Consider the following 21,041-nt stretch of genomic DNA (forward strand, 5'->3'; position numbering starts at 1 on the left):
CTAAACAACAGCAACAACTAGCTACCATAGAAAATCCAAGAGAGGCAGGGGAATATTAGCTATTCTCATTATTAAAGGGGTGAAGGAAATAAAATAGGTGAAGGGCACATCTTTTGTGAAGCATTTTCACGTTCCACAAAGTGGACTAGAGTGGGGTGTGATCTAAACACAAATGGGCAAAGTTTGATTAGTATGAAACAGCTGGGTATGAGAATGAAAAGCAGAATGACTTCTTCAAGGCAAAGGAGAGCATCAGATGTCAAAATCTGCCTGGGGCTAGAATTCTAATTTTCCTCCCTGATGGACTGAATGCAACATTTTGAAGTGGGCATATGTGTGTTTCAGAAAAAGTGAAATGAGCTAAGATTTCGAGACCAAATCTTGGGAAGGACTCCACACGGAAACACAGAATTCTGTCACAAGTTATTTGCTGCCACTGTTGCATAGATTTTCTGCAGCATTCATATGCAAAAAGCACTTCAGATAACAACCTGTCACATGACTTTTTGAGCTACCTTGCTGGGGAAAGCACTCTAAATTCTATTAACTAGTCTTATACAAAGTGGTTATAATATACATTAGAATATTGTGAATTCTAAAATTCACCATTGTAAGGAGAATAGCATTGCATTTTCTCCCCAACCCCCAAAGCAGAAATTTCTCCCAATTATTTGGAGACATGCAGGAGCCACAACTGGTGGAAAAACAACTGGGGTTGGGCCATGGGAAGAACAGCAGGGGGAAGTGGTGGCTATGTGACAGGTCTTAAGTCCCACCAGCCATTTCCACCCTGAAAATAATTCTCTTCCAGTATGACTTTGCATTGGAGAAGAGGCTGCTGGAGGCTGGGAAGTGTGACCTGACTGTGTAATGTGCAGTGCCAGCCTAATACATAAAGATGATTTGGGGGGGGGGGGAATCTCACCACTAATGGGAAATAAGAAGTGTGCATAATTGCAACAGAGCTAGCGATGAACTATTATGTAAATCATGGAACGTCATGACAATACCCCCAAACAAAAAAGCTTTATTTTTTTAATAAAAAAAAATGGAAAATTCTGTGACTTTCTAATTGGATGGCTTTTGCTTAGAATCCAGTAAATAGTTAACAGAAAAACGACAATGATATGTAAGCTTGAAAGTCTGGCTGTTGTGTTTGCGTTCAGAAAGAAAAGACACTCCCTTTATGCTGAAATACTTGTTATGTGTTGAATCAGGAGGCTGCTACACCTTCATCAATCAGGCTGCAGCCCAAATCAATAGCTGTGCTGCTAGGTTTTGTGAGGTGATTACTCTTAATTTTTCTTGGATGCTTTGAAAAGATTGCATCAAGCCATTAGCTGAAAAATTACATCTGCGGCAGACATGATAGGGTGGTATTTTCTGCCGGGAAAAGGGTTAAGTACGAGGCGGGAGATATTTATATGTGCTTCATCCTTTGGCTATCATTACACAGAACTGTAGATGTGATGTTCAGCGGCACCATGGAGGCAAAAGAATCAAACTAGATGTGATGTCAGTTGCATTGAAGGAATGACTGTGGCAGAGCCCAATCAAGATTGGGATTGCAGCAGGCAGAACAGGAGTTAAGACTTTCTTCTGCCATAGTCCTGATGACCACCACTGGTACTATTAGTCTCAGGAGGGAAGCATTCACTCCTTGCATGTTAGAGTTCAAGCTCTGCTTTGACCCCATCTCTTCATTTTAATTAGGCATTACTTGGCTAAGAAGAATGACATGCTAATGCCAATTTGCCCAATACCGACAGCTGTAGACTACTCAATCCATTGTGTTGACTACTGATACAAACAACCAATGGGGCAACCTGTCATTTGCAGGTGTTTCAAATGCTACACTTGCTGCTGTATTTTGCACTAGCTGTGAACTCTGGAATGTATTCAAATGCAACCCCACATAGAGCGCATCCCAATAGTCTAACCTGCAGGTTACCTAGAATCACAGAATCATAGAATCATAGAGTTGGAAGAGACCACAAGGGCCATCGAGTCCAACCCCCTGCCAAGCAGGAAACACCATCAGAGCACTCCTGACATGGTTGTCAAGCCTCTGCTTAAAGACCTCCAAAGAAGGAGACTCCACCACACTCCTTGGCAGCACTCCTGGGAATGGGTAACAGTAGACAGGCTATTCCCATCCATGAAAAGCAATAGTTGGTGCATCAGCCAAAGCCACACATGGGAACTCCTAGCCAAGTCTACCTGAGCCTCTAGTGACCATGATGGTTTCAGGAATACCCAACTATTCACTTGCTCCTCCAAGGGGAGTCAAATCCTGTCCAGAACAGGGAGTTTTACCAATTCCTATATATGAGAATTGTTCACATGCAACAGATTCATCTTGCTTGGATTCAATTTCAATTTATTGGCCCATATTAAGCCCATTACTGCCTGTAACCACTTGTTAAAGATTTGAACTGCATCTCTTGATAGCAATGAAACAGAGAGAGAGAGGGACAGACAGACAGACTGCATATTGATGATACCTCTACAACTCTTCATATAAGTTTTCATATCAATATTAAACAAGATGGGTAGGTTTGTATAGGATTGCAGTCCAAACCCCTGTCGCTTTCCTGATATTGTTATCAGCTTTTGGGGACGGTTAGGCTGAATGCCTGGGTTTTCTTCTAATTCTTGGAATAGCCAGGCTAGCTTCCTAGTGAGGTAATGGGTCATTAAGGGAACAAAGGAAGGGGCTCTGTATGAGATAGCAAATGGGTGGGGCCCCTTCCCGCAATTCACGGGTAATTAGAAAGACAAAGCAGAGAGCATAGTGTTTTTGGAGTGATGTGAGCTTGAAGCAAAGCAACAAGCTCGGAAGATAGAGCGATGTTTGATTTCTGCTTGACTCCAAGGTTGCGGCTCTGGGGGATGCAAGACCCTCTTGGGGTGTTAATGCTGTAAAGCTCATCAGTGTTTATATATAAACCATAAATGATAAAGACACCGCAGTCTTTGCCATGCCTAATTCTGAAGAAAACATGAACCTTGGGTAAGCACTTGGAACCCCTGAAATCTCATACGGCTCAGAGTTTGGGATGGTGTGCAACAATATTGTAACTTTGACCTAAGGGCAAAGAGAGTGGTTAAGTCGGTCTTAGCCCTTGGATGTATGAGGCTTGGACAAGTGCCTTTTGGAGCTATGATCTTTTATGCAGGTTATCCAAATGCAAAGCCCATGTTTCTGACAACCGTCCTCCACTGTGAAAAATACGGGGGAGGGGGGAATACTCCATTTGGCCTATGATGGAATGAAACCCACTAGAACAGAGTAATGGTTGCAAAGACTTTTATAGGATTTAAAAGCTTGCCACTTTAGGATTAGTTCTCATTAAACCAGTAAAGCTGTACCTGGGCTCAATAATCCTCCCAACAAGCAACAGAGTTCCCACAGATAATAAAAGAAAATAGTCAGGGAGAAAGGTTCTCATACGGAGCCCCTATAGCATCTGGAGGATTTCTTTTTAAAGGGCAAGTGCATTGAATTATGTGCATCCAGTCCAGACAATGGTGTACCACCTAATTCAAAACTAGACCTTTGAGACAAGTTACATCCTGAATTCCAAATCACTTAGCACAAGCAGTCCTGAAAAGTGCTAGTAAAAAGGCAGCGTAATTTATAATAACTAGAGTACAATTTGTACCAACATGTATCTAAAGCGCAGTTTGTTAAATGAGCCCTGTGATCAATGAGACATCTATCTCAGTGCTTGCTGCCAACCAGCCTTCCCCCTAAATAGCTGATGGATTTTCTCACAAGGTCACAACTGACACATAAGTGCATAAAGGGTGTCGACTAGATCAGGTTCATGCTTTCTCAAAAAACACACACAGCTGAATAGCAGCATTAGGCTCAAGTACTTTGCAGCTCAAAACAAGCTTCAGCATTAGCAATGCAGTATCCAACAGATACTGCACATGGTGTCTGCTGAAATGAATCATTTCCTGTATTAAAGCACACACGGAGAGGAATTTTGGTTTAATTCGCAGGGAGATAAACACCGACAGACACCGCAGAGGTTTGTACAAGACACACTGAAATTCAGCTTAATGGCATAAAGCATTCACAAGCCAGCAAGCATGTGAAAAGAGAGCACCGGGGAAGTCTCCAGAGGAGTGAGAGGCTGCAGTGGCAACCAGCTAGCAGGATGATCAAGAAAGTGGGTGAAAGCAGCTGGAATGATGCAATTTCTGAGAACCTCTGGATCCCCAGGAAGTAGGACATTATTGCCACTTGCCAGGCACATGTGCTCCCCTAGGGAACAGGGTTAGCCAAGGTCAGCAGGAAGGAGCTAGTGGTAGACTTGCAAGGGCAAAATCCTGTAATACTCTTTATTAGTGCCCAAATTAAAGTTACATATGGGAGAGACAAATGTGGGAAGCGAAAACTTCTAAGTGATGCTTTGTGGTAATCTTTGCAGCCACACCGTTACCAAAGGACTCACTTCAGCTGGCACTCTGTGAATGCTCTTGAATGTTCAACCTGCAGGCGACACAACTCCCATGAGTGCAGATTCTTTCCAAGCGCAACAGAGAAAGCAAACCTGGGTGTACCCTGGCTGCCCTCATCAGAATGAGACTACTTGTTTCTCATGGGGTTGAGATATATGCTAATACCTAACTCAACACCTGATCAATTTATCAGCTGCCATGAGCCAAATATGGCATGCTGTCTTGATGGGCTCATGATCCTTACCTTTGCTCCCTGAAAATGCTCAGTTGTACTGTCGGAAAATTGTACCGCTCTATGTCTACAAATTTTAGTCTTGAAGTAAACTTTCCTCTAGCCTCTGCTTCAATATAATTACATTTTTTTCCTCAGGTAACCTTACTTTAAACCACCTTCTAAGTCCCTTATGGTTTGTCCCCAAGAAACCACTTTCTAAAATCTTTATGGATCCTCACCTAAGCTGTTCCAAGCACTTGCTTACTCAAACCACAAAGCAATTACACATTCAAATTTTAGTTCTGTAAATAAGCATTTTTCTCTTCAAACCCACATCGGTGGTCCTTGCTAATTCCTCTAAATAATTCAGGTAACGGAAGTTACTGTGCAATCTTCATGTGCAACAACTCTGGATAAAAGATCTCAAAATATCAAAATATCTGTCTACAGAATCAACTTCAGGTTGTGCGACTTCATAGGTGATCTCTCAAAGAACATCAGTTACATGTAAGCAACCTGCTATTTTTCCTTGAGGCCTCTGTGTAGTCCCACATATGGATGACAAGGTAAATGCAACTGTCCTTAGGAAAACAGGAAGTGGAAGAATCTGCCAAATGCCAGCTCTTGTGTGCACAACCAATAGGGACGCGGGTGGCACTGTGGTCTAAACCACTGAGCCTCTTGGGCTTGCAGATCGGAAGGTTGGCGGTTCAAATTCCCGTGATGGGGTGAGCTCCCATTGCTCAGTCCCAGCTCCTGCCAACCTAGCAGTTCAAAAGCACGCCAGTGCAAGTAGATAAATAGGTACCGCTGCAGCGGGAAGGTAAACGGTGGTTCCGTACACTGCTCTGATTTCGGTGTTCCGTTGCGCCAGATGACCCAGAAAGCTGTCTGTGAACAAACGCCGGCTCCCTTGGCCTGAAAGTGAGACTGGACTTAACTGTCCAAGGGTCCTTTACCTTTACCTTGCACAACCAAAGCACAATACTTTATGGTGAAAGGGGTGGGTGAAGTTGGAGCGCTGCATTGGTCGGTGATGGAAATACCTATTGAAAGGACAAGGGATGCAGCCTTTTCTCCAGCAGAAGGAAACAGGAAAGGAAAATGTCCCATGATAGTTCAAAGTCAGATCATTTGGCTGGGTTACAGTACAACATTGTCTACAGTGGTACCTCGGGTTACAGACGCTTCAGGTTACAGACGCTTCAGGTTACAGACTCCGCTAAGCCAGAAATAGTACCTCGGGTTAAGAAGAGCTCACAGCCAGAGGCTCCATGGGTTGATTAGAAGCAATGGCTGGCGATGATACAGTTTCTTTTGGAAGTTGAGGCTGGAATTCCAGCCACCTCCACCTCCATCCATCATAAATAACTTGTTAATTTTTCTTTCAGTCTTATTCCTGAAGATTGTGGCTCTACAGTGGTACCTCGGGTTAAGTACTTAATTCGTTCCGGAGGTCCGTACTTAACCTGAAACTGTTCTTAACCTGGAGCACCACTTTAGCTAATGGGGCCTCCTGCTGCTGCCGCGCCGCCGTAGCATGATTTCTGTTCTCATCCTGAAGCAAAGTTCTTAACCTGAAGCACTATTTCTTGGTTAGCGGAGTGTGTAACCTGAAGCGTATGTAACCTGAAGCGTATGTAACCTGAAGCGTATGTAACCCAAGGTACCACTGTTCTTACATTCATTTAATAAAAGAGAAACAAAAATGGACAAGGGTATCTTTGACTGAATCAAAATTTAATGGTAAACTTTTGAAACTCAGTCTCAATATGCATTTATAATACAAAACATTATGAAAGTCAGAATAATGTACCGTTACATAAAGCACGCACACAAGCTTTGACTATTTAAACATCCATTTTCATATTTCCTGCTGCGCTTCACAATGCTCTGAATCTGTTCTATTGTTTGGCAGTTTAATAATCAAAGTTCTTGTTTTTATTGACATCAGCTGCTAAGCAAGTTGCATTGCAGATGCACCAACACCTAAAGGCAGCTTTGCTGGACTAGGTAACTGGAAAACAAACTTTCAGGAAGCAAGCAGAAGATTTTCCATTCACAGGCCTTGTTCACATGTCAAAGAGCCAGACTATGGCTTAGTGTGAACACACAAGCATTAGATTAGATCATTGTGGCTTCCTTCTCTGCCATTCTGCTGCTCCATTGAGCTAAGTCATGGTTTGGCATGTTGTCCAAATCCAGGTTTGTCTTAATAGTTCATGGCTAGTGATTGGTCCAGGAGAGCAAAACTATGATCCCCTGACACACTGAGGTAAATGATAGTGTAGCTCAGTGCAGTTGTAGGACTACTGAGGACAAGAAAAATGGCTAAATTCTCTTCTTTGGAAGCCTGTGTATTTGCGCTAAGCCATGTTTTGGCTTAATGTGACACCGGCGTGCAAACCAGGTCACTGTCTTATCTACGCAGCTAGTATAACATTGATCCTTTTGTGAACTTGTCCTTCTGTAGTCAAAAGAAATCCACCCCGAGATATATTTCTGTTTCCTCTGTGGAAATTGCCCTCCTGATTGCCTTATCTGACTCTCAGTCATGTTATAGGCAAGGATTTCGTAAAGGGGATCACCTGCTGCATTTTGATTTTACCCAAGTGTTTTGGGTAAAATCAGAAGTCCAAGATCATTGGGGGGGGGAGGGGAATCACAGTAACGCAGCTTCCCATTCCAGCATGGAAACAGGGGCAACGCTCTAGTGCTGTAGTGAGGAACATCATAGTCCTCCAGATGTTGTTGGATTGCAACTCCTGTCTATCCCAAACAGTATGACCAATGGTCAGAGACAACAGAAGTTTTAATGCAGTAGCACTCGGAAGGCTAAAAGCCCTGGGGCTATCTAAGTTATTCAAGAAGCCATGCTGCGGCAGCTTCCATGATACTTGGATAATGGAACCAGGGTACTCAAAGAACTTTTCCTCAAGCAGTACTGAATACACTTATTTCAGCTGAGCACATCACACGCTGACTGGCAGTCTGAACCATTGGGGACATATCCATATGTCCACTCATCAAGAGCAACCTGTTAAGAATTGTCCATCACATTTCAACTGTTCTTGAAAGGATACACCTGACCTTTCAAGAATGTCAAACTTAGTCCTGTTTTTTTACCTTGTTTTCTGGAGTCAGCTCTAATCTATTGGTCTTGTGAAGTATAACAAAACTAGACTCTTCTTTGTAGCTTAAGAAATGTAAACTGTTTACTTTCACTTTATTGAGGCCCTGAGCAGAACCTATCAAAACCTGTTTATAAATGTTATTTATGCTTCTTTGAATAAGAGTGCTATTCTCATGCTACAAGATAAAATGCATGAAATTCTACTGCAGAAGTCTAATCTCTCAAACTGGGAAAATTAAAAGAATCGCACAGGTCTTCAAAAATGCAATTGGGTGGGGAATTTCAGTGGAGATTTCAAGCGAACGACCTTATTATGGCAGCTGGTAAGCTAGTGTGGTGCCACATTTTAAGAAGTAAACACCTAAAGACTTAGAGCCTAGTACTGTGGCAAATGTTGGTATTTAACAAAAAAGACAGGCAAAAAGACTTTTCTCAGTAGTAACAGAACAGAAAGCTTAGCTACCTGTGAATATAAGTAGAAATTAAAAATTCAAAGAATTACATGATTTTCCTGAGTGTACCAGATAGTTGAGCTACAGTGAACAATTGGGTAAGCTTATTTAGAAAGACAAAGGCTGAGAAGAGAAATTACTGTGGAAATCAGAATCAAGGCACTTATAATCTCTGTCAGATTTGACTCTATTTGCCATTATATATACACACAGTCCAATCAAAGATCAGTGTCCTGTGATTATATTCATTTTCCTGGGCAGTGGGACATATCAGTGCAAATATTTGTCGTAACATAATTTTTTATGGCTACAAATAAATAATAATGGCTGTGCTCAACCCAGTAACAATATTCGCACAGGGAGATAATTATGGGTTATGGGCTCTGTGTAGCGTTTCATTAGTGCTCCTCTAACAGCACATTTAAATACTAAACTTTTCTGATTAAAAGCCCCAACATCTTAGCGAGTCAGGAGCATTTCATGTATATATTTATCTCTTTTACATAGGGCTGCAAAAATCAAGTGGGAGGACCTTTTAATTTGAAACATGATACATGCGAACCTGTATCTGTACACCACATGTTGGGCATTTTAATTGACTTTCTATGGTGACCAAGCTAAAAGATTTACTCCATTGCCAATATTTTTTTAGCTTTTGCTGCGGCAGACACTGCGGCTTGTTGGGGGCAGGGATGAGGTGGTTGCCTCCATATGGTACCTGTTTCTTGTGCGTGAGTCCTAAGCTTTGCCTTTTCTTCTCATTTGTGTCTTTCAAGACAAAAGCCCTAACGCGCCCCCCCCCCCTCAATGCACATACAGTTATTCTGGATCATATCCAAGAATGGGCCCCAGCCATTTTTCCACATCTGCCACAGGCATCTTTTTCCTTAAGGCATAATCTTCAACCTGCAGAATGAACCAAGAGAGGGATAATTTAGCATTTTAACAGCTAAGGATTCAACTTCTCTGTGCAGTCAAAGTATCTGGGAAATTAAGTCTCACCACCTCTGCTCTCTACACTTGCATCCTTTTTTATTTAAAAAAAATGCATATCTACATATAAAGTATAACACAAAATAAGACAAAAAACTAGACAAACTACAAAGACTTCCAAACTACTGCATCAAACACAAAATGTTCAAATTAGAATGTCAAAAATTGCAGATCCAATTTGGACATTAAAAAAATGATCCCAATGTATCTGCTTCTCCCCAAATAAACTGACTTGGACTCTGCAATCATCATCTGAGGCCCTTCTTTGTGTGCCTCCTCCATGAGAGGTCATTCTGCAGAGGGTGGCAGCACAAGAATGGCCTTTTCTGTGGTGGCTTTCCATCTGTGGAATGCTCTCCCCAGGGAGGCTTCCCTGGCGCCTTCATTACATAACTTTAGACGCCAGGAAAAAAATTTTTCTCTGTAACTAGGCCGTTGGCTCATTAAACAATCTATGGCCTTTTAAATGTGTTTGTTGGTTCATTCCAGTGAAACAACAGGTCCAGGGCTAGTTGGTGTGACTGCAGTCCTGTGTAATGTGTGTCTGCAGAGGCTGAAATGGAATACAGGGCAACTCACCAGCTTTGCCAAGAGACGAAATCCACTTGGCTCCACCATGCCCTGAACTGTTTCTATTCCAGGTGGTATTTATAAGTATTGCTATGTAATTTTGAGAGTTTCTTCTTCCCTTCTCATCTCCTTTTTTAGGCCATAGTATGCCTTTTAGATTGCCATGTCTTTTAGACATTCCCTGCCCATCAGCTTAACAATCTTGGGTTTTTTTATTCATCTTATGTAAGTTACTCTGAAAGCCTTTTCTGCTAAGGAGCTAGAGAGTGTGGGCCTTTAAAAAAAAAAAAAGTGTTTGTGATACTTCTTTTGGGATAGAAATCTTTAAAGACACAAAAGGTCTAAGGGAGTTCATGTCAGAAAGATCTTGTTTACAGATCTAAGAACTATTTTCAAAAAGCTTGTGTGTTTTACAGCATCCACCACATTTAAAAGAAATGGCTCTTATCAGATTGAAATATATAGTACTGGGAAGGCAAGAAAGGATGTCAAACAACTGCTACGGGTACTCAGGCCTTACCTGATCTTTCAATATTTTCCCAACAGCAAAGTACTTGGATTCAGGGTTGGAAAAGTAGAGACCTGACACTGCTGAAGCCGGCAGCATGGCTAAGGATTCTGTCAGCTGAATACCTGCAAGCATCAACAGAAAACATTTGTGGTTTATTACTTAGAAGAGTGTGTTGTGGCTGGAGAATGAGCTGTGTGATGTGCTTTGATTCAAATCCCACCTCAGCGAGGAACTTACAGCACGGCAAGCTACAGTGCTACCCCATGTTACCCAATGTATAATGTGGATGTTACGACACTGGCGTGCCTCACCTGAGGGTTAACAAGATAATTAACAGAATCATTTCAAGCACTTAAAGAGGTACTGCTTTGGAAATAGGTACTTATGCTAATAACCCAATTTAAGGGCCATGGATCAGTGGATCCGAGTGGCCTGTTAGCTGGGGGTTGATGGAGTTGTAGTACAAAACAGCTGCGAGGCAGCAGGATGGAGGAGGCTGTCCCCCAGCATTCTTATACATTCTTATTTGATTACAAAAAAAGTATATTCAGTGAATGAGCTATTGTCATGGACTGGCTGAATGCAGAGGAGTGGTGGGAGGCACCGGTTGGGGAAACCCCCCCCCCAAAGGGAAGAAGGCTCAGAGCCAGGGGATTGGTGGTGGGATGACAATGAGTGGTCAGAGGGAGTAGAGTGGGAGGAGGTGGTGTCGGATGCTGAAGAGGTAACAGGGTTTAGTGAGGAGGGAGAGTCCGTGGCAGAGAGCAGTCCAGGATCAGAGGCAGAAGCAGAGGCCGGAGAGGAAGGGGTCAAGAGGCAGAGATGAGCAGGTTGCTAAAACCGCCAGGAGGTCCCCGTCCTGCTGCAACCAGGTCTATTCTGTGGTAAGAATTTGCTTCTCCACCACTTGTTTGTAATCCAGGTGAGAGTCCTTCTAACTAGCAGCAGAGCAGTGGGTTGGCAAGGCTGTCCTATTGTAACAGTTTTAATAAATGCTGGGTCCCTCCTGGATGCTGGGCTTGAGTTTACTTCCTTGGTTCCATGTTTTATTTAATGTTCCCTCAACTGAGTATGAACAAGGTGGTGGTGTAGAAGGTAATTCTTATCACACCTCACCCTCCCCCCCCGGTCTCCCAGAACCAGAAGAGGATGGAGTAAAGACAGGCAAGGTGACAGAGTTATCAGACTGCTTGGGAAGGACCCAGGGGAGGTGTTGGAAGGCCAAAAAAGAGAAAATGTAAAAGGTTCTTTAAAAACAAAAACAAAAAAGTGAGTTTAAAATCAGACTTCAGCTAAAGTACCTGTTGCCTCCTCAATGTTTGCAAGTCTCCACATGGTGAGTTTTTCCAGGTGGTCAGGTTGACAGGGATATCCCGGGGCAGGACGAATCCCCTCATATCTGATCCTACGCAGGTCTGAAAATTCCAGCTGTTCACCTTCAGAGTAAGCCCAAAATTCTTTCCGGACCCTTTCATGCAGCTCCTCGGCAAATGCCTTGGAACAAAGCAGAAGCAAGTTGCAATCTGAATCCAAGTACTTAACACACAGTTATTTTTATCTATCACTTAAATGTGTTTCAGTATACTTTACTCATGACTTCAATTCATTACAGACAAGAGCCTTGAAGAAACCAGGTTCTTTCCTACATCTCCTTAGTTATACTGAACTGTTCATATAAAAATAAGCGAGGCCATTATTTCTGCGCTTTTAACATAGTCTTAAAAAATTCAGAACAGCTAAGCTGTGGAAAGACACAAACCCTGCTCCTTTGGCCTCCTGATAGTCATATATTTGGGAGAGTATGATAACAGAAAAACTACCTCAGCAAATTAAATTTTCCAAAAGCCTGTTGAAACAGGAAAATTGGTATACTTTTATTTATTACTATGTTTATAAGAAATATGACTCCATAGGGACTCTGGAACAACATGCTCTTTTTCTGGTCCTTCCAGATGCATGTAAGTGGCAAGTCTGATTATTCCCTTGCAAAAAAATTAAAATCTCCAAGAAAGTGTACTTATTTGGTTGTTTTCTGTCCATGAAACCAGTTTTAAATTGCTTATCATGTCTGCTTCATTGTTTTCAACACAGCTCAAACAAAAAAAATTTGTCATTGTAACAATCCAGCAGGAATTCTCTTAACTGACAATATTGATCACAAAATTACTAGGAGGGAAGGCAATGTGTGCAAAACTTGTAAGGCAAAAGGTTTCAGAAACAGGGAGTACTAAGCGGGTTTATGTTGCAAGTTCACAAAATTATGGATGACTATGGTATAGCAATGTTTCCTCAGAGCAATAAAAGCTACTAGCTTAATTGGTCTACCAACAACTAGTAGTCATAATAATGAAGAAGACGCCCTTCCACATTCTCTCGTGTTCACAGCAACATACCTTGTTGGGGAAATCCCAGTGCGAATTTGATGTCTGATTTGAAATTGGAAGATTTGTTTACCTGCATCCTTTCTTTCTACTTGTTCACCAGACAGAAGTCCAGAACGCTTGGGAGCTCCCCATTCAATCTACTTTAAAGAAAGCACAGCTTGGGGCTGGACTAGGACACACCTCCCACCAACTCTTTAATCCCTCTTGTCAATTAATTCACCTGGATCTCAGTCTCCTAGAAAACTGTTACATGAAACTTAACAGAAGTATAATTACCTCTGCTAAGCGATCTCCCAGCGCTTTCACCATTATGATATTGTAATCGTCAGACTGCTTCTCGTATTCTGTGCATAGCTCATCTACTCCAAAGCATGCCACAGCGAAAAGACCCAAATAGTCAGGTGTACCCGACTCCAGAGGGGATATGAAATCAGACAAGCAGTAATAGGGATCAGTAGAAGAAGAGTCTTTCTCAGCCTGCAATAATAAATGAAGATCTAGTTGTATTTCTCACCCAATATGTTCAAACATATATGAAAACTTTTATGAGGTTATATTAAGATGGTGCATAATGCCAAAAGGCTGCACAAGATAAACAGAAACTCACAATTCTTCTTCCAAAATTAAATATATAAAAATAGAACACATATCAAAAGACTATGATATACCACTTACAGCCATATGAACTGTAACAAACTCATCATCCTATATCTAATTCAAAAGTTAATTTAATGGTGTTTAAATATTTATTGAAAAGAATTATAAACAGATCTTTAACCTACAAGGCAAAGCAAAGCAAACACACACACAAACACACACACACTGAGAACCCCAAGGTCCACCAACCAGATGCAGGTGCAAAATAGTGGCTCAGGCAGGTGTACATACACTAAGAATTAAAGAAAAGGGTGCCTCTGAGCACATATTCAGTCCAAGAATGTGTAATCAGTACCAAAAACTAGGAACCAAACTCTCAAGTCCTTTCACATGAAAATCCACTCCAGATTTCCCCTGCCAAGTGCTCCTTTCCAGTAACTTAATTTAGCATGGAGCTTTTTAGTTGTGGCTATTGTTAGAAAACTGGATGTCAAAAACTGTTATAGATATCCTGGCAGATCACCCAGATTTCTACCACTGGGTCCGAATATGTCAACCTCTGGTTTACCTGAATGAACACCTTAATTATACAAACTCCAAAACTATTTCGGGCACACAAGTCAACATACTTTTGATGTTAAGTAGAAGAGTTTTACATCCTACCTGTTGCCTTAACCCACAGAATTTAGCTATTGGTTCTGAAGACTGCACTTCCTCTTCTGTGGCATATAAATAAATGTCATCTTGAACACTCCGAGCTGGCCAGAATCCAACCAGACCTTTAGCTTTAAATCTGTTTTGCATAATCAAAGTTTTCAGCAAATTCTGCGCATCATTATAAACTTTTTTTGCCTCTTCCCCTAATAAAGGAGAAAGAATCCTTAAGCACACACGAAAAAATTAACTTAAAAAACGGTTGGGTGATCATTTTTCATTGTTTTGCAGCTATATCATAAAGTTCACGTCCTTTATTTTCACTGTTATAGTCTATTAATGACAACACATGGACAAGTCTAAATACAGTACGAACCTGGGCTAGCATCATATGTTTCAGAGCAAAACAAATTTACAGCAAACACAGTAAATGTAAACAGAACAGCATTGTAACCAAGTCTTCCATAAAAGCTACTAGGCTGCAACATTTTATTACACACTAGTCTATCAACACACGCCTACGTTAATAAAATGCGGCCTTTTTAAAAAAAAAGTCAAATACTGCCTGGTCTTCTGAAAGTGATTCATAATCACCACAAGCAACTAGCTGAGTTGTTTATTCACAAACCTTTCATAAGATCTATTTGCTTTAAACCAAGGGTGGGGAACCTTTGGCCTGGGGAGCAAATGAGGCCTGCAAGCCTTGATCCAGCCCTTAAGACTCTTTTTGAGCCATGGCTCCACCTGAACGCCATGCCCTTCACTGCTCTATATGTGCTTTAGGCTGTCTGGAATGTGTCCTCCAGCTGGGATAATAAGCCTTTTTGCTTGTCTGGAAGGAACATGTGTTGGGATACAGAAAGTCACATCCATTGCCCTCCACTTTTGTCTTGCCACCACGGCAGTGTGGCTCCCAGAAGATCTGTCCTGCGTCTACCCTAAGATGAATGGGGTATGGGTGGGATGTTGAATTCTTTGCTTTCGCCTGCTCCTGACCGTTTACAGCTGATGTTTCATAGCTGTCACAATTTTCCTACTGCACCAGCACATTAGTGAGCTTCAAAATGACTGACCAATTTCTCTCTCATTAACATGGCTCTCATGTGTACTGTTGGTTCTACTTTGTGCATAGTCACACAATTTGAAGATACAGTGGTACCTCGGGTTACAAATGCTTTGGGTTACAAACGCTTCAGGTTAGAGACTCCGCTAACCCAGAAATAGTACCTCAGGTTAAGAACTTTACCTCAGGATGAGAACAGAAATCGTGCGGCAGCAGCAGCGGGAGGCCCCATTAGCTAAAGTGGTACCTCAGGTTAAGAACGGACCTCTGGAACGAATTAAGTTCTTAACCAGAGGTACCACTGTATTCTATCTACCTTTTAGATTCTCCACCACAGGACGCTACTGTGTTACTCACCCACTGTTTTATCGTTGAAGATTTTAGGAAATCCCCGGTTGGGATATTTGCCTCTGAGCTGCCAGACATCGAAAAAGGGCTTCCAGTCAATGTATTCCACCAGCTTCTGCACATCATAATCTTCAAAGACTCTAGTGCCGAGGAACAGCGGTTTAACTGTAAAAAGCACAATGTGCAGATTTTGTAATTTGGAACATACTATGTGGGCTGCATCTACATCTGATGCACAGTGCATACCACTGCAGGTATTTAAAGCCTCAATACTATGGCAACTAAAATACAATCTTAAACTAGACAGGCAGGTTTACAGAAAATGTCTGCCTCTTTGGAAGGATGGCGGAATAAGAGTGTGTGGAATATCCAATGAGTCCAGGTTATAGGACAACCACTGGTTTTAAGTTTGACTCCCTCATACCAATTGATCTGTTTAAATATTACCAGCTAAAATTTCAAGAGTAAGCTGTGCTGCTCTGCAGCAAGAGTGGCAAAACAATTAAAATTATGGAATAACTTGTTTATGATGGCTTGAGATTTTGTAAAAAAACAATTTGCTCCAACAGATGAAGTAAGCCATTGTTATGTGAAAAATCATGCCAGCATAAAGCCATTGGTCACTTGGGTAGCCCCCCTTACATGCTGTATTCTGCAGTGCTCAACTGCAAACTGTAGTGGAACGTCCCCAATGTGCTAAGTAATGTAAATCTCATACAATCCTCTCTACATGTCCATATTTGAAAAGACAATCTTGCTTTGATGCAAGGCTGCTCATAGCTACCATTTGCTGATTGTCACTTCACCCTGGACCCTGAATCTGCATTGAGGAGGAAAAATGCAGACTTGGCTCTACAGTATGTCCAAAACTAGTCCTATTCCTAAATCAGGTCATAGCCTCATGTCAGTATCACACAGCTAAGTTTTCAATAACTATACAGTACATCCAAGTCTTCTCTTAAGAAGATAAGGGTCTCCAGCCTGGAGTTAGCAAAAGTGCTCCCTCGATGCAGTTATGTTCTGTGAAGAAAACCGGACAAAGAGAGACTCAAAACATCTGCCTTTGCTACAGGTATTCTGTAGTGATATCTAGAACCTACCTGGCAATTGTATCTATAAGGAACTAGAACCATGTTGTCCTTTCTGTTTCATTAACTAACTAGGGACATAAGGCGCTGCCTTATACTGAGTCAGACTATTGGGCCATCTAGCTTGTCTACACTATACTACCTACACTGACTGGCAGCAGCTCCCCTGGATTCAGGCAAGGAATGTTTCCCAGCCTGACTTGGGAGATGCCAAGAATTGAACCCAGGACCTTCTTATATGAAAAGCAGATGCTCAAGCACTGAGCTTGACGTCCTTACCAAGCTCTCTCTCTGTATGAATAGGCCTAACGTAAGCAAAACTATGTTCTGATGCAAACAGATTTTAATGATTTTTACTTAGCCTTTTCAGCCATTACTGATAATAGTGTATGGTAAACCTTTAGGGAAGCTGACACTTAGTAGCTCAATTAGATCTCCAAGCTGAGGAAGTCATCCACTCTTCAAAACATGCAGGAGCCGTACTAGTCTTGAAACTCAGCAGGAGATATAGATAGAACTTCTAGCCCAGGGGTGGGGAATCTCAGGCCTGGAAGCTGCTTATGGTACTCCAGGCCTCTCTATCTGATCCCAGGGATTCTCTCTAGGACACACCCTCTCCCTGGCCCTACTCTGCATCCTCCTAGTGTTTCTTGCCTGGCTGGAATGTGTCCTTGAACTCCCACCATACCTGGCTGGATGATACACAAGGTTAGACAGACGTGTGTAGAAACTAGCCTATTGTACAAAAGGTAACATTTACAGACATCTGGCATGTGGCCCCCAGAAAATGGTCCAGATGGGAATATATCGCCTGTGGGCTGAAAAGGGTTCTCCATCTTATCCAAATCACCAAGTGACTCCTTAGGGAGGGAATATGAGGGGAGGGTAAGGAGAGGGGGAGAACCCTCCAGACGATCCCAGGGATGTAGCATAGGCATTTGGCTTCCGCCCGTAACTTAAAATAATTATTTGTAACATTTTGTGACAAAAAGCTAAAATCCGAAGAAATACTCAGATTAACTGAAGTCAAGATTGGTTTTCAAATCGGTTAGTCCTCCTGAAAAGAATAAATCTTCTGGTAATCTTATAAGGCAGAAAATGGTTTCTTAAAAGGCAAACTAACCTGGTTTTGATTCAGTTAGCCAATCATAATAAAAGCCCTTATTCCTCGCCTGCTCTAGTGATAAATATCTCCTTTCCTGTGTAGGGAAAAAAAGACAGGTTTTCAGTTCTGAGCAAGCAACTATATCAGTTGATTTATCTGTTTTTTAAAAAAGAAATGGCATGAAAGAAAAGCTAGTAATGACTAATGACTAGTACACTTGACATTAAGAAGGTCTGTTAGTGCTCTTTACCTTGAGAGAATCATAGTGGTCCTGTCTAATGTCTTCATATTCCTCTTGTATTTCTTCAAAGAAGTCATCCTTTAGATTCTCATCTAAAAGCTGAGAGCACTGAAATGAACACAGCATGCTGATTAGACTTGAGGGTGATGTAATGCAACTCAATACCTCTCCATCTCTCTCCGTCAGGCACTTAAATTCCCTCATGAAGTTATCAAGTCCATAAGAATATGGCTAATAATGCCCACCCCCAGCAGAAAAAATAAAAATGAAGTCAAACTGCCAGGGAAAATATGATTGCTTTGAAGTGCTTCTGGGTATGGTTCCTCTTTATCTTTTCTCAAGAGGGCTATTTAACACACAAAGCTTGCATGTGAGGTGCTGGAGCTCACACAGAGACTTAAAAAATAAACATGTGAATGAGTTCCGACAGTAAGACTGAAAGGGAGGGAGTGGTATGAAGGGGGAGGTTTATCTTTAAGCTTTTTCTACTATAAACTCAAGTTTATATGAAGGCAAAACGTCACTTATTCTTGTCCCATTAAAAAACCTTTAAATAGGCCCAGGTGCCTTCTTACTGCCACTTAAAAAGGACCGAAGGCTATAGATTCCATTTACAGAGCAGTAAGGAGTGTCAATATTTCCCTCCACAGAACTGGAAAACCATTTAACTCTATACAGAGGCAGCAGAAGCCATTTTAAATCCTAGTGACACGGTTTAGAGGACTTGTGTCTCATCTGTAAGAGGGAAGAGTCTGAAAATGCAGTAGCTGAAACATAAGCCTAGCAAAGCATATCAAATATATTTCCAAATCACAGGCAAGCCACTTCTGAGATTTCTATTATTCATTAAGCAAGCTGTTATAGTCAGATTTAATTAAACCCTTGACTGCCTTAAGCATTCAAAAACAGCACCCCAAACAGAAAAACACGGTATGATATACAGAAGTCTTTACAAATGCAGGATTTGTTTGGTAATATCTTACATTTTCTCGTGTAAATTGAGACATTTTTAAAATAGTTATGACCAAATGTATAATAAGAGTTCAGTTTCATGGATACTGCAAGTTCCAACTGTTACAAGCTCATACAAAGCTTCAAACCACTGTCTGCCTCATGAAGGCAAAGGCAGGGGCCTGTATTCAATTGCCCTGCTGGGGGGAAAAAAATCCTAAAGCATAATAATTTGGTCACTGATGGAAATATAATGCTGTGCTGAATGAGCTAAATCTGGTCCACTACAATTAATCTTACCTTTGTAAAATACATTATAGGCAGCAACCATTTTGTGTGGGGGTTCCGTTCCTGCCCCCCCCTTCCATGTGTCATGCGGGGCGCACATAAGCCTGCATCACCCTACCCTTCCGGGTCCAAAATGACCCGCACATCCGCTGTCACGCATCAGTTGGACATGCAGAAAATGTTCACCGCCTGTACTAAAGATGGGACTAGAAATCACAACTTACAACCACCACACTCTTGGAGGCATCTAGGACGTGGACAACAGGAGCACTGTATCGTGGAGCAATTTTTACAGCTGTATGTGTCCTGAAACGACAGAAAAGGCACAAAGGAAAGCAACAGTATGAGCACATACAGACTCAGCATCAAGCTAATGTTCAAGCATTTTTGTGCCCCAATGGGAATGCTATAACATAAATCACGCAAAACTCTCCCGTTCTCCTTTTCATGATAGTCCATCTGCATGTGTAAAGGGGCACACTCCACACTTTTTACAAGATCTTCAAGGACCTGTGCTGTTTTGCTAATTCCTAACAGGGTACACGGCAATCACAACATGTCAAGATTGGGTTAGCAGAGGTTGTCTTAAGGCGTCCCTATCCCTCTGGCAGGCCTTCAATCCTTAAAAGAATGTCAGAGTTTCATTTGTGAATATATATATTTTTTAACACCACTGGTTCTTTCGGAATGATTTTCTTAGGGAGAAGTGTCTGCTGCAAATGAAAGCAATTTTACACTGCTGCATTTCCTCTTTTTTTGGCATCATTCTTTAGCTGTGCCTACAGACACTCCAGATTTTACTTAGGGGGTGGAGGTTGCTAAGCTCTACCTTCCCCTCCAGCACATAATGTTGTACTGTGCACGACAATGGAGTGGGAGGGAAAATTTGTGCCTAACTGTTCTCAGCCAACATCTTCAGCTGTCACGTTCATCTAAGTCTCTCTTCTGACAGCATATCCCCTTCAGAGCAACCTTTTTTCCCAGTCTTCTAAATGCGTTCCCCTAGGCTTGGATAAAGCTCCTTTTTGACAGTCCATTGAGCCCTTCATGCCAGGATTTAGAATCCTGACACGCAAAATCCTGAGAATGCCAACTTTAATTTATTTTTGAACCATGAATTAATTTCCGTGGCTGCAGCAGCAGCAAGAGTAGATGGCAGCAAGTATTTCTAGCATGGTTTTCAAGATAGAATAAGTTGTCCCAACTTCACATTCATAAATTGATATCTGGACTACAATGCAACTGGAAGAAACTATTTTGAAACTTTGCGGCACAAATATATTTGCTGTTCCCATCAAGTCGTTTTCCTCATTCAACAACATATTGGATAGGATCTAGACTTCACAAACTTCTATTGAAAGAAGGGAGAAAGATCCAGCGGAGCCTCCCACTAGAGGAAGGGAAAGGAAACACTTATTGCCTATTTCCCGTTCTGCCTACAGCACCACCTGCCAGATCCTTCAGAGCAGATTTTAGAAAATAGCCTCTCATTTTCCTCCAGTAGTAGAAGAAGAAGAGTTTGGATTTGATATCCCGCCTTTCACTCCCTTTAAGGAGTCTCAAAGTGGCTAACATTCTCCTTTCCCTTCCTCCCCCACAACAAACACTCTGTGAGGTGAGTGGGGCTGAGAGACTTCAGCAGCTGCATGTGGAGGAGCGGAGACGCGAACCCGGTTCCCCAGATTACGAGACTACCGCTCTTAACCACTACACCACTGGCTCTCACTGGCTACTCACAGTAGAGTACCCCATGGGTAGAGCTCCACCCAAGTGCAGTCTGGATCAGGCCCATTATATTGGTTAATAAATGATCTTCTTCTGTTCTTCATGTTTATATTTAATTATTTCTAAATGCATAGGGTGATTATTTCTTTTAACTGTTTTTGAAGTCTTAATTTTGTTACAGCAAATCTGTACTTCTGAAAAAAGAAAAATTCACACTGTATATCTCATAAGTCGTCTACTTAATCCCCTTG

At 41.8% G+C, this 21,041-nt stretch overlaps 1 protein-coding gene across 4 annotated transcripts in view; it reads right to left on the bottom strand.

The window, feature by feature from the left end:
• Positions 1–6,410: 6,410 nt before the first annotated feature.
• Positions 6,411–21,041, bottom strand: part of MTR (5-methyltetrahydrofolate-homocysteine methyltransferase) — a 63,947-nt gene continuing 49,316 nt past the window's right edge. For all 4 annotated transcript variants that reach the window (XM_083434330.1, XM_083434331.1, XM_083434333.1 and 1 more), the window contains 9 exons: positions 19,290–19,371; positions 17,836–17,934; positions 17,604–17,679; positions 15,402–15,557; positions 13,991–14,187; positions 13,007–13,207; positions 11,648–11,840; positions 10,356–10,468; positions 6,411–9,178 (listed from right to left, as the gene is read on the bottom strand). In XM_083434330.1, the coding sequence (XP_083290456.1) occupies positions 9,092–9,178; positions 10,356–10,468; positions 11,648–11,840; positions 13,007–13,207; positions 13,991–14,187; positions 15,402–15,557; positions 17,604–17,679; positions 17,836–17,934; positions 19,290–19,371 (1,204 nt within the window). In that variant the 3' untranslated portion in view covers positions 6,411–9,091. The remainder of the gene's footprint in view (positions 9,179–10,355; positions 10,469–11,647; positions 11,841–13,006; positions 13,208–13,990; positions 14,188–15,401; positions 15,558–17,603; positions 17,680–17,835; positions 17,935–19,289; positions 19,372–21,041) is intronic.

This window comes from Podarcis tiliguerta (genome assembly GCF_965153285.1).
Source record: "Podarcis tiliguerta genome assembly, chromosome: 3".
Classification (NCBI taxonomy): domain Eukaryota; kingdom Metazoa; phylum Chordata; class Lepidosauria; order Squamata; family Lacertidae; genus Podarcis; species Podarcis tiliguerta.